This window comes from Rhipicephalus microplus, chromosome X (assembly GCF_043290135.1).
Source record: "Rhipicephalus microplus isolate Deutch F79 chromosome X, USDA_Rmic, whole genome shotgun sequence".
Taxonomy (NCBI): domain Eukaryota; kingdom Metazoa; phylum Arthropoda; class Arachnida; order Ixodida; family Ixodidae; genus Rhipicephalus; species Rhipicephalus microplus.
Genome location: NC_134710.1, coordinates 420,922,650 through 420,937,804, shown reverse-complemented (window position 1 = coordinate 420,937,804; position 15,155 = coordinate 420,922,650). Strand labels below are relative to the sequence as shown.

Below are 15,155 nucleotides of genomic sequence, written 5' to 3'. Positions count from 1 at the left end.
CCACTCGACCACCGCGGCGGGACTAGTTAAGCTGTTAACTGAGCTGTTAGGCGTTATGCGAAAGCAATTAGCCGCATCAATCAGCGCTCTGCGTGCAATGAGTTTTCATTTTATGTGAGAACATGCTGGGTCGTGAATGAAAATTTGTACGCCTGCTAGTTCTGAAAGCGTGGTAGCGTTGTTGAGCGGAGCCGAAGTTTGGGTACTTCGTGCCTTTTCTTGGTGTGTGTAGGGCAAAGTTGTAGACCGTACTAAGAGAGTAAATGAGCATTGTTAATAAATGTTTTTTAACGAATTCAGGAGTGATTTTCAAAATGCTCATGTTTGAATTGATTTGTTACATGGTTTTTAGCACAAAACCTACGCAGGCTTTGTTACGTTCTCTTGACGTGTATGACATCAAATGTTATTTTCTTTCCGTGTTTTTTTTTGTCATTATTTACGTTCAGACGCTTGTTTAGTGGTGCCTTAGTTAAGGGATATGACCTATGGTTAGATGTGTGTGAGAATGCTAGCACTCTTTGGAGGAGAGTAAAATGTCATGCTAGGGTGTATAGCATAGTTCTGTGCGTTATTTAAAAACATGGGCTGACATGAGGCTACATTCAACAAATGAGCGTGTTCGTATACGAGGTTTATTCTCTTTTGTTGTTTTAGGGAGTGCTTAGGAATCACGTGACCTCTTGAGGTTAGCGTTGCACTTTACCGAACGTTAAGTTTAGGAATACTTTGCAAGGAGTTCAGAGACATAGTTAGGTTTGTTGTGAGAGAGTTTTCGTTGGCGTCAGGGTGTCCTATACGAACCCTACTGAAAAGTTCCGTATGAAATCTTACGGAAAATATATGGACTCCGTAACATTTCCTTATGCTACATACGGAAAACTAATGGAGTTTTATGGAAATATACGGAAGTTGTATGGCATTTACGGAAAGCTTCTTATGGAATATATGGAAGGATAAGGAAATTGTATGGCGTATACGGAAGGCTTTTTATGGAGTATACAGAAAGAAAAGGAAAATGTATGGCATATATGGAAAGCTTTATATGGAGTATATGGAAGGATAAGGAAGTTTTATGGCGTGGATGGGGTGAGTTTTATGGAAAATATGGAAAGATAAGGAAACTTATGGAGCATACGGAGAGTTCATTATGGAAGATTTGGGAGGATAAGGAAAGTGTATTGAGTGTACAGAAGCTTTCATAAGGAAAATACAGAATGTAAGGTCTTATGGAAATATACAAATTTTGTAAGGTGCTTACGAAAATGTGCAATAGTGTATGAAAGGAATGTGGATTGTTGCAAAAATGTGGAAACTGTACAGTTGTTGTCACATTTTCAGCAAGAAATACGAGCTCTATAAAGTTATAAATTAATGCACAGTGACATATATAGTACAAAAGAATAACGCAGGCTAGTCTGTGTTGTTAGTCACCGCTGTTCGCCCTTTTCCAGAATGAATAGAACTTCTGCAGATGACCAGGTGCTAAAGTCTGTCACACGGAAAATGTGTCATTCACAAGGAATGACAATAACTGTCAATTTACTTGCATGCTGTCACACGAAAACAAATCAAGCAAGCAAAGCATAACTTCAAGGGCTCGTTTTTTGGTAGAAACAATAATAATGAGAACTAAATTCAATGTGAATGAACTTGTCAATATTAATGAAACTGTTCTCATTAACATTGGCAAAGAGAAATGTCATTTTAAAATATCGACCATGAGCTTAGCTCTTCTGAGCACCGACAAAACAAATGAAAATCTATGAAAACTAATTGCATGTAGCCTAAAAATAATTTTTTATTGATAGTATATGTGCTCCTACAATATAGATACAGCTATACACAACTTGCCACAGCTTCACGACAGAAACGAGGTAGGGGCAGAGGGAGTGGTCAGAAAAATAATTAAGTATGAGAGCACAACTGATATGTACGGACACATAATGGTGCTTATTATTGATGCACGGATGGTCGTGTATAGAGCTGGGTCGTTTTGAGATCTTCAAAAGCATTGTTTCAGACCACCATGCAGATTACGCTTCCATTGTAGTGCTGCATAAGACACAACTTATGGGCCAGCTTTAGTGAATAAAAAGATTATAGGTTAAACAAATGCTTTAAAATATATCATATCATGGCTGCATGGACGCATACAAGCTATGTAAAGCGCAATAAAGTGAGGACGCATGAGCTTCTCTTGATGCTTCAGTTCTACATAGATGCTTCAACTGTGCTGCAAAGAAATTTAACCAATGTCTGTGTGTGCAACATTGTCCATTTTAAACTATTTATTTGTATATATAAAATTTCTACTGCGGGTTAAGCTACGTAGCACTCCATAACTCTTCCTTTTATTAAGGGCAATTTTTCAAACAATCAACATTATTCATTTTCTGTCTCATGACTTCGTGCCCGCAAATCTTGGTTTGGCTCGATCCGAATTGTGCAGCCCTTATTTTGGAGGAATCAAAAAACATCAACCAAAATATATTTTGGAACTGCTCCTCGGTGATATTGCCTTCCCTCAACTGCCACAGCTTGAGATGAGTCATATAGCAAGTCTCGCGCATACCTAGGGCCTACCCTTGAGGAAACTGGTCCGGCTGTGAAATGCTCAGTTTTTCTCAAATAAACTTTTTGGTTTGAGTTTTCTCAGTTCTCGAGTCCCTTCACAATAAAGCAGACACAATGTTCCCCTTAGTCCTTAATGTTGTTATATTATGAAATAAATAAAAAAATTAATACTGAAAATAAAAATACTAATAACTGTTGCGCAAAAAACACAGTCCCACATACGTACTTGAACGCAATATTGCTTTTATTTTGTTTTATAACCTAACGCATTAGAAAAAATAGCAGTACAATAAAAAAGTTGAAAAAAAATCAATTTTGGCGGGACTCGAACTTGCGCCACTCAGTTGTGCTCGTGCACGTGAACCGAGTGCGTTAACTAGCTGAGCTATTCGCGCAGAACAGTGAAGTAACGTTTAAGTTATGCATATAAATTTGCTTTTCACACGCTATGTGTTGGCATATTTATGTACGATATGCGATCGTATCTATTGTTGTGTGCATACGTTTTGTGATTGTATATATGTCCCATGCTTTTCGCATGTCTTTCAACTATAGATTGCTGCCCCGCCGCGGATGAAAACAAGTATTTTTACATCCACACACAAGCTTGAGCAGTTGAAGGTTGTTTCCCGGGGCTCTCTTGCGATTGAGTCGGCCACCACAGGGAATTAGAGTGATACGCCATTAATCCCTGCATCTAGCTGTATTCCACTTAGTAGCTCTATCGCTTGATGACAAATCGAGCGCGGGGCGCGACGTTATTGCGCACGACCATGCCTCGCGTAGTGGCGACATCAGCTGATTGCGCCGGCCCGCTTGCTTCGATTTGCTTCAGAGCAAAGAAATGTCATACCTTGAAAGATTGCTACTGCACTATATCAAAATGTTACTGCTTTGTAGCCATCCTATTATTCAATGAGAATTGATAACTCTGATATCACTACTGTAGAGCTTTGCGTCGGCGACACGCACCGAACGTAAAACCGCACTACGTCTGTCGTAGAAGCAGTAGGAGGCTGTCGTCTGCTAGAACAAAAACAAAACAAAAACCAGAGAAAATATTCATAAGTTGTAGCTTGTTTTTTGAATAACCGTTTATCACTTTTAGAGTTATTTTGCCAGATAACATACATTTTTTTTTTAGTTTATAGCAGCGACAGATGTTTTTTTCCCTCACACAGATATCCAAGCCAAATCCATTCACAGCTAAAGCCACATGTTGTTTGTCTTTGTCTCCGTGGGTAGCTCTCTCCTGTGTTCGCGCTGCTACACACGAGAGCACGAAATGTTAAATTTACGCAAGGAAGCGCCGTTCCTCGTTCGTGTGATGTGCTATGATTGCGCCCTATTCCCGCGGTTGTTCGAGTGCGGATTAAGTGCGAGTCGTCCAAGCAATCGGCGGGTTGGGCGGGCGCTCGAAGGACTCCGAGGTGACGGCTGACGCCTGTGGTTGCTTCCCTCAGGACAGTGTGAAAGAAACTAAAGGTTAAGTGGACACTTTTTTATGTAGACCAAGTATGCCACTCAGTGCAAGTGTGTGTTGCTGCACTCGAACGAGGCGTCGTGAAACGGCAACCTTACGCGCCTTTGCGAGTGCGGTTGCCGATTCGCTTTGACAAGGCTAACGCTAGCAGAGCCATGGCGCATCGGCGCGGCCTTACTGGAGCTAATTCGAGACAACTGCGGCAACATGCATGTGTATGGTGATCGATTTTTTCATATGTGCAGTGTAGTGAGGAAGACGCACACGGCGCTTGCTACGTTGTTGATTAAACGAAGCCTGCAGTGCCATTTGATGGAAAGCAGCATTTTGTTTACGTTCGCGGGCGATACAACTGGTAACTTGGCTCGATTCACCTAGCCAACCACCTAAGTGGGTTGATTAGCATACGTTCACGGTAGAGCGTTATTATGCCCCTAAACAGGGGCGTGTGCTTGTTAAAAGATATAATGTGTGTGCCTAGTGTAGAGAGAGAGGTGTTCGTGCAATCTGCATATGTACCTGCAAGACGCTTTTGCTTGTAACTAATAATGTACCGGCCAGCACCTACATTGTACGCCTGACTTTGAAGAAAACTTGCATGCACAATGTGAGATTCTGTAATCTGCCAGAGTTGCTTTTTATAAAATAATACACTGCCAGCATGTTCAAAATATGTTTCGCTGCTGTGTGGCAGGGGTGCGGTTATCATGCTGTTGTGTAGTTGCTGATGCAAGCACTTATAGTTTTGATGCGTTAATATTTCTCATCTAACTCATCAGGTGTTTGGCTGTTTCAGCACAAACAAGGCAAAGAGAGAAGGAAGACGGGTAATGACAGGAGGAGGGCCGACTTTTGTTTGCAGGAGAATACCCATGTTGGTGTATTTATTGTGACAGCCTTTCTGTGTTGCTTTCTTGCCCAATTTATGCAACAACACAGTTGTCAGCAATATGAGAGAGAACACTGAAATTAGCTTTTAAAGATCATGGTGACTAAATGCCTAGTAATTCACAGCACAAAGTAACAACAAAAGACATCAGTATGATTATTGTGGACGAGCACAGTCTTGCATCTAAAAAATATATTGTGCAAAATGTTGCCTAAGTAAGAAACCTCTCTATGTTTGCAAATAGTGTGACGTCACTTCGAGCGCCGTGCCAGCCATTCCCTCCCTCTGTGCAAGGGCTGGTTGGCAAGGAAGTTGTTTGTGACATTCCTGATAGACCACTGAGATGTATGCGATTCTAAACCTGTAGCCTAATATATACATAATCTTTTGCGCAGTTACATCGCTGCATCTGACACCTACAACTTATTTGCATATTTACATTGCTCCCTTAGGACCTAACACACAAACTTGTTTGCATTGTCACTTCATGAATATCGAGCGGTAAAGGTACTGAGTATATGTGAAACAAGAATCTCTGCTTATTACATGAAGACATATGAGGCCTTCGATAAAACGAGTTATACCTTTATTGGGCTTGCGTACTCGTCGGGGCGATTCATACATGCAGCTTCAGCAAATGGTATCTTCCAGCCCGGTGACCATGCAATTTTTTTCTGCACATAGCGCAAACACTGAGATGTACCCACTCGCAGATGGTCGCGTCAAGTGCATATTTACCTTGACTAAAATGTCGAATCAAGTTTTTTCATCGACTGGTCCCTGCCATGAGTGCTAACGTCTTCGCAAACAAGACACATTGTTATTGACACTGCACACACCACACACAATATTCTCAGTTGAACCAATATTCTCAATACCTTTCAATGCACACTACATGCCGCAATCAACAGTGCACATTTTTGAAGACTATGCCACTGTTCCAGGCACAGGCCACCACGTGTGTTCACTTCTTCAAGATAAACAGACAGCGTGGCAAATATTTTACCACACAGCTAGATGTTTGCTGACACATACTACAGCTAATGTCGACATTGTAACGTGAAGTGTAAGCTTTGAAAAATTAAAGCTTGCCCCAAACACCGCACGACTGTACCGGGCTGAGCCACCAGCGGGAGTGTTTTTCCAGCCACACCTTTTACATGTGCCAGTGACATCATGCTGTGACGTACCTCGGTAGGGGCCTATCACTGCATACTTTATGTGAATGAGGGTCCTGTTAGTGAAAGCAGGCATTGTTGATTTCGTAACTTGTTCATTCCCAACTGGACCTTCATTTGCACGAGTTGTCTGACTGATATTCAGGCGAACTTTTGTGCAATAAGTTATACAGTTGGCAGTCTGTGCTTGCTCCATACTGTTGTTACTGGTGTTTCTAGTTGTTACTTTGCACTGCTCATTACTGCTCACCTACAGAAACTAGCCTATCTTGCTGCTGTTTTGGACAAGATGCAGCTGGCAAGTGCGATAGTGTTCATAACTCTAAATTCTCAAGCAAAAATTATCGTTTCATATTCAGTTAGTTGCATTAATATCAGTACATTATAAGAAATCATTGATTAAAGATTAATCCGTGTTCCTTCACATAATGCTCACAACTTTTATATCAATTTGAATGGTGTTTATAAAAAGCTTGGGTTTTAGCTAAACTTCATGCTCTTTTCTTGAACAGCTGACAAAACGCTAGTGGATGCTTACTTGCCATGAATTGGACTGTGTTTGAAATACATTGCAATTCTTCACCGGACTGCCAGTACACTTCACATTGGGGTAACATTTATTAACCATGGATTGATTAATTAAGAACGGAAAGAAAGAAGCGGCAGGCCGGGATACTTGATATTGGCATCCGTTTTGCTACCCAGGGCATTATCATGCAAACTTCCTATAGAGTGGTTATGCGTCTTGCATGTGTGTCTGTAAACCAAGAACTTTGGGTAGAACTATATTTTTCTTACAAATGGTTGCAGGACTGTGGAGGCTGTAGGGCTGCTTAGGAATGGTGGAATCTCTGGACATGTGTTCAACCTTGCTGCATCAGCTCCTTGGTGTTTTCACGGCATCTTTACAGATGTGTTGGATGAGTAAAGCAAGCAGGTTTCAACACAAGAAAAAGTATAATATGGCAGCACCTCTTGTGTGTGCCTTACATCCCAACTATATCAAATATTTATCTTGCACCTTGTGGCCTGTAATTTTTAAATAGACACTTCTTCTTGCTTTATATTTGAGTCTTGATGCTTCGACAGCAATATATTTGTGTTGGACAGCAAGTGTTCTTGAACAAATAACTGTTCTCAATAATGACAACACACCCTTCATACTTGGTCCTTAGCATAAGCTAGCACATACCTGTAGCAGATTCAATTATTCATTTTTTGCTGGGATGATAATGGGCAAGTAGCAAAGGCAAGTTCAGATTGGAGTGGTCGGTGACGTCTGTTTAGGCTCTGCCATATTGCTTTGCAACCAGAGTTACTTGTGGCCACATATACAATGAAGCCACATGACGTGCATTCTAAATGAGATTACCATATCACATTTCGCTGCATCTCAATGTGTGCCAAACAAATGCAGATATCATTAGCTTGCCACTGTAAAGGGATACTAAACCAACACAAGGTTGAAATTTAGTCGTGGTGTTACAGCTGTGTATGACTCTACAATGGATGCATAGCCGTGATAATTTGTCTATATGTTGTCGCAATAGTAATGTTACACACATTGTACGATACAAAAGAGGTCCTCGCTTATTTCGCTTTTTTTCGCAATGCTTCTTTCTTGTCTCTTCTTGCCATGTGTTCCTCCTCACTGTACAAGGAGCAAGAGTAGTGGGCGCACAAACACGTATTTAAAAAAAATGTTGTAAGGTGAGCACTGAGAAGCTGAACACTTCCGAAAGGCTCAAAGAGGTAAAGGTATTGTTTCTAGCTACTTTTTGGGCACCCACAGCTAGTTGTGCTGCTGCAGTTAAAAAATGAGTTAAATGTTAAAAATTAATTGGAGGTGGTTTGGCACCCATAATTGCAGTTACATACAGAACTAGGTTTCAATGCGTAAGCAAAATCTGTTCACTCTAAATCAATCCTAATGATATCTGAAATTCAGTAAATATTCACAGAAAAGCTCAGGAAAAGGCTAAGTGGTTGCCACTTGAACGTGAAGGAGATACCCTTCTTCTAAAAGGTCAATAGACAGTCTAGTAGTCTCGATATTACATGCACAAAGAAATATTCTGGTGTGGTGCTTTTCATGCATGTTATAATGAGAGGGGTTTTTAATAGAACTGTTGTAACTTTGCCCTGCATTGCTAAAATTTGTTCACATAGTTATAATACATGAATCACTTTATGCCTTTTGATTTTATGCAAATGGTTTGCTTACCCAGTCGGTTTAACTTGATTTGGATAAAAAATAAATGCTCTAAACTTTTTTTTATTATACAGCAGGTTTATTTTTAAAATACGCGATTATTGATGTGAACACAGTTGGTGGCGTGCTTGATTAATCCTTCACTATCACCACTCTAACTACACCTGCTACAGTGCATAGTGTGACAAAAGTAATGGTACTTAACATTACTGGCAGCATACTTTTATGTCTCAAAATGTGTTAAAAAGCCTGGTAAAAATGTGTGTACGTTTTTTTTCGCTCCAAATAAATATTCTGGTCTACTCAAAATAGCTTCCGCTCTTTTAAGGTCCTCAAACTATTAGGTGTTCAAAAGAAGTATCAATGCCATATGCTTTTTTTGTCAGTCTACCTACTCACAACTCTAATAATGAGAATTACCCGCCAACATTACCCAGTAAAATATAGGGATGTTATAAAAAGTAATGTCAATTCAGTTGTCAAGAAACGTTGCCAAGTTACATTTTTGTTCACTTTTCTTTTCATAATTTCGTTAAAGTTACTTTTGATAACATCCCCTAGAATTTGTTTGGCATCATTTTCTACTAGTTCTCATTATAATGTGTTCAACAAAGACAACAAACCCTTAAATTTATAGTTCTTTCCTTTACTCATTATTCTGAAACAGTGAATCTCAGTAATCTTAGCGGTGTGTGACTTGTTTTTTTTTTTTTGATCAGTTGTGCATGTGTTCAAGTACATGCATTTAGGTGGGAGGGTGAACCATTGCCACCTCCTGTGACTAGCAGATTTTCTGAGAACTGACAGATGCATAATGCTGCCAAAGAAGTATAGAGATATTGGAAGTAATCGTAACGTAATTGCAATCGTAATGTTATTGCCAGTAGGCAAAAAAAAGGTGTGCCGCCTTTGCCATAATGGTAACAAGCAGCGCTGACTGACTCTTCCTTGTATAAATGCACATATATACCGTACAAAATGGAAGAGGGATAGCCGCCATGGTAGCTCAGTTGATAGAGCATCGGACATGTTATTCGAAGTTCGCAGGCTCGGTCCCTGTACAGGGCAGGTTATCTTTTTTCCTTCTACTTTTCTTTCCTCACAATTACAACACTTCTATTCTTCTTGAAGACTTTCTGGTGTAAAAAAGGTACCTTACAATCTGAAGAGGCAAACAGAATGTGCCAGTGCACGAGTTAGCTGTTGTAGTGGTTACAAGTAAGATATGTTTTGAAGCATAAATCATTCTGCAACTTGCCTAAAGAATGGCTACAGGACATGGCACTGGATGCACTTTGTTGTTTTTGAATCAAGCTATCTTGTATTCTATTTTTATAAATTACATGGGATACACATGACGGTATCACACACTTTAATGCCACAAAGATTATGCAGCGAACAATGTTATAAATGCGAAATTGCATAAGGATAAGGTGAAAACTGCACCCTCAACGAGAATGTACAGGGAGCACTGGGTGCAGGCGTCATTCCTTCTGCCCGTGCTTTTCAAGTGCGAGCTGTTTTCTCCTCGTTCTGACCAACTAACTAAATTGAGATGTGTTGTTATAGTGCAAGAAGATCCTCCACGGGAAACTAGGTTTGTCTCAAACTCTGTGTGTGTCTTTCAATCTATATGGTGCCCGGTTCAAGAGTTCATGCAGACCAGATCGTGTAAAACAGGACCGTGTAAAATGGACCGTGTAAATAAAATAAAATGGACCATGTAAATAAACAGGATCGTGTAAAGTGTCGTTTTCGTGTGCAACTGTAGTTGTGGTTGTGCTGAATGACCTTTCTTTATATACACTACATAACAAACTTGCTCCTTTAGAGTCGAGTGCATCTTCGGATCGATTGTAAATGTTTGCATATGCGAGGCCTTAAGTTTTATAAGAAATTGCTCAGTGTGCCGCGAGAAAATGTGTGTTCAGCGAAAATTTGCATATCATTATATACAACTCTTAAAGCCTCGTCTACAACTTTGTGCAGGTTGACTTTGAGCAGAAAACGAGGAGCACCAGCAGCCCCCAGAAAAGAGCAAGCACCCTCCAAGCTCCCGAAGCTCTCTTCGACAGGAACATCATGGTCACTGTGTGGCATTGAAAGCCATTGCAAGGAGTGCCTTATCAGTACACTGTGCTGCTCTTTCATCGCAGAAGACGAAGTTGACCACTCTAGAGGAACTTTATGCTGTGTATTGTGAGTGCTTCAGTGGTTTTGTTTTTGTCCAGCCAGCAGTTAAGAAATCATGTGTCAGATTCAGCCGGGATGGCTAGAGGGAGTCGGGCAGGCATGTTTGGACATTTGTCTAGCCAAGTAGTGCCAATTTTCGCACTGGTCCTGTTGGAGTTACTGCCACAATCACAGAAGCTACGTAACCTCTCTAAATGTACAGATGTGTCGGGGAAGATTAGCTGCATTAGGTTTTTCTATAACTGATAGCTGCCAACATTCTTCATTATATAGGAGATTTGTTCCTTACTTATGGGTGTAAAGTCCTCCACAGAAAAAATGCAACACGTCTACTTCCAGAAGGCTCCAAGGCCCTGCTTGTAGGTTGTTTCGGCTTGTATCATAAGCACCTCGTTTGGGTGTACATGAACATTTTATAAACATGTACAGCGAAAAATTTGGGTGGCCGGTCGTTTTGTCGTTATCATGTGCCTCGCAGTATTCTTAGGCATGTTGTGCATTACGTTGTCAATCTGGTTCACGTGCACAGAAGACATTACGAAGTTTTAGGCTACAGTATAAAAAGCCTGGAAGCAAGCTATCAATAATTTTTTAACAGAGTTGCTTAATCTCATACATGATACATCACTAAACTTTCGTGGGTATTCATCAATGTAAGCTCGTCTTAGTGTTATCCAAAATGAAGATGTGAGTCGACAGATGGAAACATCTAGTAATCAGGGTGAACAGTGGAAGTGCCTCAGACAGGCTGGCCGATGTTGCGATAGGAGGACCTAATTTTTAGAAGTCACCTTGTCATCCTTGGCGTGTTAGTTTAAATAAGGTCAGTAATGACATCATCTTTTGCTGTAGGCGTGTGTGCCTGTTGGAAATGTTTGTCTGAGAAAAAAAAACCTATAACGCAGAAGAGTGCAGCCCTTGCTTCTTTTCAAGTTAGGTTGCGCTGATACAAAGTGTTCTCTCCTCCAAAGGGAAGCAAAAAAAAGATAAATGATAGAAAAGAAGAAAAAAGAAGAAAGAAAAGGGGGATGCAAAGTAAAAGTAGTGCTACACTGCTCCTACTTTGCATCCCCCCTTTTCTTCTTTTTTTTCTCTTGTTTTCTTTTTTCACCTTTTTTGTCACATTTGCATTGTCCCATCTAGTGCATGAATCAATGACACATGGCTTTGCTATAGCAAAGATGCCTATGTGGTGTTGGATTGAACAGTGCATTGTACTTCATTCAGTTAATTACAGACTGATCAGTCTTGCAATAAGTGCTTCCTGTCTATCACCACACATGTTCAAATGAAAAGTTTGTGCTTGGCTCTTAGTATGCTGGTATATAGCTTGTGTCTTGGACTACTCAAAATGAATGTTGTTTTGCTGCTGTTTATGGTAATGAATTTATCCAACATGAAAATATCTTGCCTTGCGAAGTTTGTCGGACCTGCCTTTCTTTTTCTTTCCTATGCAGGCATTGTATGTGAGGGAGGCAGTAACAGAGAGGTGATAGCTTGAGCATCGGAAGAATAAATGCTGGCAGTGAAGCAATTACACATCAAACATCCCAGCCATTTTGCCAACCGTACTAAATGTGTTTTGAAAAAAAAATATTGTGCTCGGTTACTGTATTAAAAAAACAGCAAAATGCTAAAATATATCGCAGAGAACAAAATATTAGGCCAAGTTGGTGCCTTCTGGACTTCCCAGGATGTCGTCTGGGTGTTGTTTGTAAAAAGTAAAAAGTGTTTCAAAAATACTGCCTTTTTACACCACATTTGGTCTAGGTATTAAGTAAAGGTGATTGTGTGTAGTGCATGAAGCTCAGTAATATTAGTGCAATTTTTTTGCCACATCAAAAGCAAGGAAGCAGTTCTTTTTATATGGCAAGTTATATGATTACACTTTGTCTTAAAGTAGAAATGAATTTTTGAACTTTTCTTATGAAGGCTGTTTTCTGCATTTGATATATGACAGCTTCCGTTCCGAAGTTCTCCATGGCCCTCAATAGGAGACTTCAAAAATCATTTTCCTTATTTAAACAAAAATTGTAATGATAACACTTGCCATGTAACAAGAACTGTTTATTTGCTTTCAACTTACACATAAAAGTAATTTTCAATTAGACAAACACACAGCTCAAGTTGCATCTCAATGTGGACAAAAACGATTATATAGTGATATTTGTAATCTGGACCTAACATTATTTTTTTTCGTGAAATATAACTTCTGTGCAGTGAGTATTTGTGGCTCAAATATTCATACAAAGTGCAGTATTGCCATACAAGAAATGCAAACGATAAACAGTTTGGCTGAATTCTTCAAAGCCTATGTAGCGGAAAAATTGCACTAATAATACTGGACTTCAAATACTTTAAGAAGCACCTTTACTTAATATGTAGATCAAATTTGATATGGCAAGAAAAAGCGGTACTTCGAAATTTTTCTCACAAATAACACCCGCACGACATTCTGCGAAATTCTGATGGTACCCACGTGACCACTACTTTTTTCTCTTCAAAACATTTCTGCAAATAGCTATTTTCAGGAGAGTAAATTACCATCATTTTTTAAACTATACATCTGTGATGGTCGCCAGGCAGTATGGTTTGTATGTTTGGTGTAGAATAGCCCAGTGCGAAAAACAACAAATGTCTGAGCATCCTTTGACGCTCGGGCAATTTCGAAAGCATTTGTTTGTTAGCAGCAATTCAGTTAAGCCCTTGTCTTTATGCTTAGGCCCAGAAACAAAACACAAGTAACCAAAGTAGTCCTAAGAGTCATGCAGTCTCGCTGTTCCAAGGCTTGTGGAGCCTAATTTAGTGCAAGCTTCACCATGTTTTAAAAATTCCGATTCAACCAACTGGTTTTGGAGGCACAGTGCATTTTCAGCTAAATTGTTTCACACCAGTTACTTTGATAAAAAGCGGGAAGTAGAGGTAAAAATACCATTTTAAAGGCATTGTAGATAATAACAAAACGGACTGCTTTTTTTTTGTGGTGCTTTGCCTGAACGCTGTGCTTTTTGTGGTATAGTTCATTGTCTAGTGAACAGAGGCCTTAAAAACTAACATTAGCCATGTTGAGGTCGATTTCCTGGTTATAGTCATAGTAGCCATATTAAAAATATATGACTTCAAACTTGATTGTTCTTTTGAAGATGTTTTCTTGCATAATGATATTTCAGAGTCTTAGTCAATTTTGTTATAAGAAAACGTGATGTCATAATAGGGTCACTTTTTGTAGGGTCGTTCAGTTCTACCTTACCTTTTATATTCCTAATAGAGCAGTTATTTTCAATATTGGTATTTAAAATGGAATGAGCATGCTGTATGTAGTAAGGTGTAAGCACTTAGATAGCACATGCACCCAACTTTTCTGTTGGCAGTTTATTTCTGTTATTCTTGATTTATATGTGGGGTTTCACGTCCGAAAACCACGATATGATTATGAGAGACGCCGTAGTGGAGGGCACTGGAAACTTCGACCACTTGGGGTTCTTTAACGTACACCCAAATTAGCACACGTGCCTACAGCATTTCTGCCTCCATCGGAAATGGAGCCGGGATTTGATACCGCGATCTGCGGGTCAGCAGCCGAATTTCTGGTACTCTTGCTCCCCTATATGTGTGCAGTTCGGTTATAGTTATCTGGCTTGCACAGATTTTTAATGGCACCTGCCTTGTCCTGCTTGCTTTCATGGTGATTTTAACCTTCATAAGTTACATAGGTTTAACTCTCAAAATTGTTCAAGATGCCAATTTTGTGCACAAACTGTATAGTATAAAGGCAGCAGATATACATGCACACACTATTAAATGTACATTGAGAGCTTTCACTTGCAGTTTCTAAAGTTTTACTGTGCAGGAAGCATTTAAATCATAATTTCATAAGGACATATTAATCGATTATCTCTACCATTGAAAATCGTGACAACCTAGTTATTTTCACAGTGGTAAGCATGCTGTTTTCTTTGATGTGGCAGAACTAATTTATACACTCATTCCTTCTATTATTCACATATGCATAACTTGAAGGATTGTGTGCCTTACATTTTCAGTTTCATTCTGTGTGTTATATTTCTTGTGCATGTGAACTAATGTGCTAACATGTGTCTCTGACATTATTTGTGCCAATTATTTTCATTTCCAGGTGCCTATGAAGGACACATAAGTTCTATGGCAGTGACCTTCCAAATTTACAGTGGTGCCGGAGCCTCAAGCAGCATTTCGCCGATCTCCACAAGGCGTTCATGATACAAACACAGCGCCACACTTTCACAGTGCTATGATTATTATTTATGTTTAAACATTTCGTTCTAAAATTGCTGTTACATTGTGTTTTGTGCCACCATCCTGTGGCTTAGGTGGAGCACGTGAAATTACGGTGTAGTCACCTCATTTGTGTACCATCAACACTGCAATGTCACCATTCACAGCTGGAGCATACAGACAAATAAAAAAATATATTGATTGTAGCAGGGCTGATGTGTATAATAATGCTTCGCTATTGATAATAATAACTTTATAAGTTCTTTAGGTCTTGCATAGAACACTGCATTAATGTGTTGCAACGTAACCACCATTTGTGATCGCTAGCATGTTAATTTCGTAGTTTTGTAATGTATTTTATTTGAAAGG

The 15,155-nt window shown here is 39.6% G+C and overlaps 1 protein-coding gene across 2 annotated transcripts; it reads left to right on the top strand.

Moving 5' to 3' along the window:
• The first annotated feature begins 3,457 nt into the window (after positions 1-3,457).
• Positions 3,458-14,998, top strand: LOC142776525 (uncharacterized). 2 transcript variants are annotated; one of them, XM_075880336.1, is made up of 4 exons: positions 3,458-4,062; positions 6,938-7,082; positions 10,329-10,538; positions 14,668-14,998. In XM_075880336.1, exons 2-4 carry the CDS (start codon positions 6,967-6,969, stop codon positions 14,675-14,677), a joined length of 336 nt encoding a protein of 111 aa, XP_075736451.1. In that variant the 5' UTR covers positions 3,458-4,062; positions 6,938-6,966; the 3' UTR covers positions 14,678-14,998. The 2 variants fall into 2 exon arrangements, with proteins under 2 accessions (XP_075736451.1, XP_075736450.1); XM_075880335.1 differs by lacking the exon at positions 3,458-4,062 and having other exon boundaries at positions 4,072-7,082.
• The last annotated feature ends 157 nt before the right edge of the window (positions 14,999-15,155 follow it).

Coding starts and splice junctions, on each gene's coding strand:
- LOC142776525 (XM_075880336.1), top strand. CDS start 6,967: ATGGTGGAATCTCTGGACATGTGTTCAACCTTGCTGCATCAGCTCCTT. Junction 7,083..10,328: donor AGGTTTCAACACAAGAAAAA/GTATAATATGGC, acceptor AACTTTGTGCAG/GTTGACTTTGAGCAGAAAAC.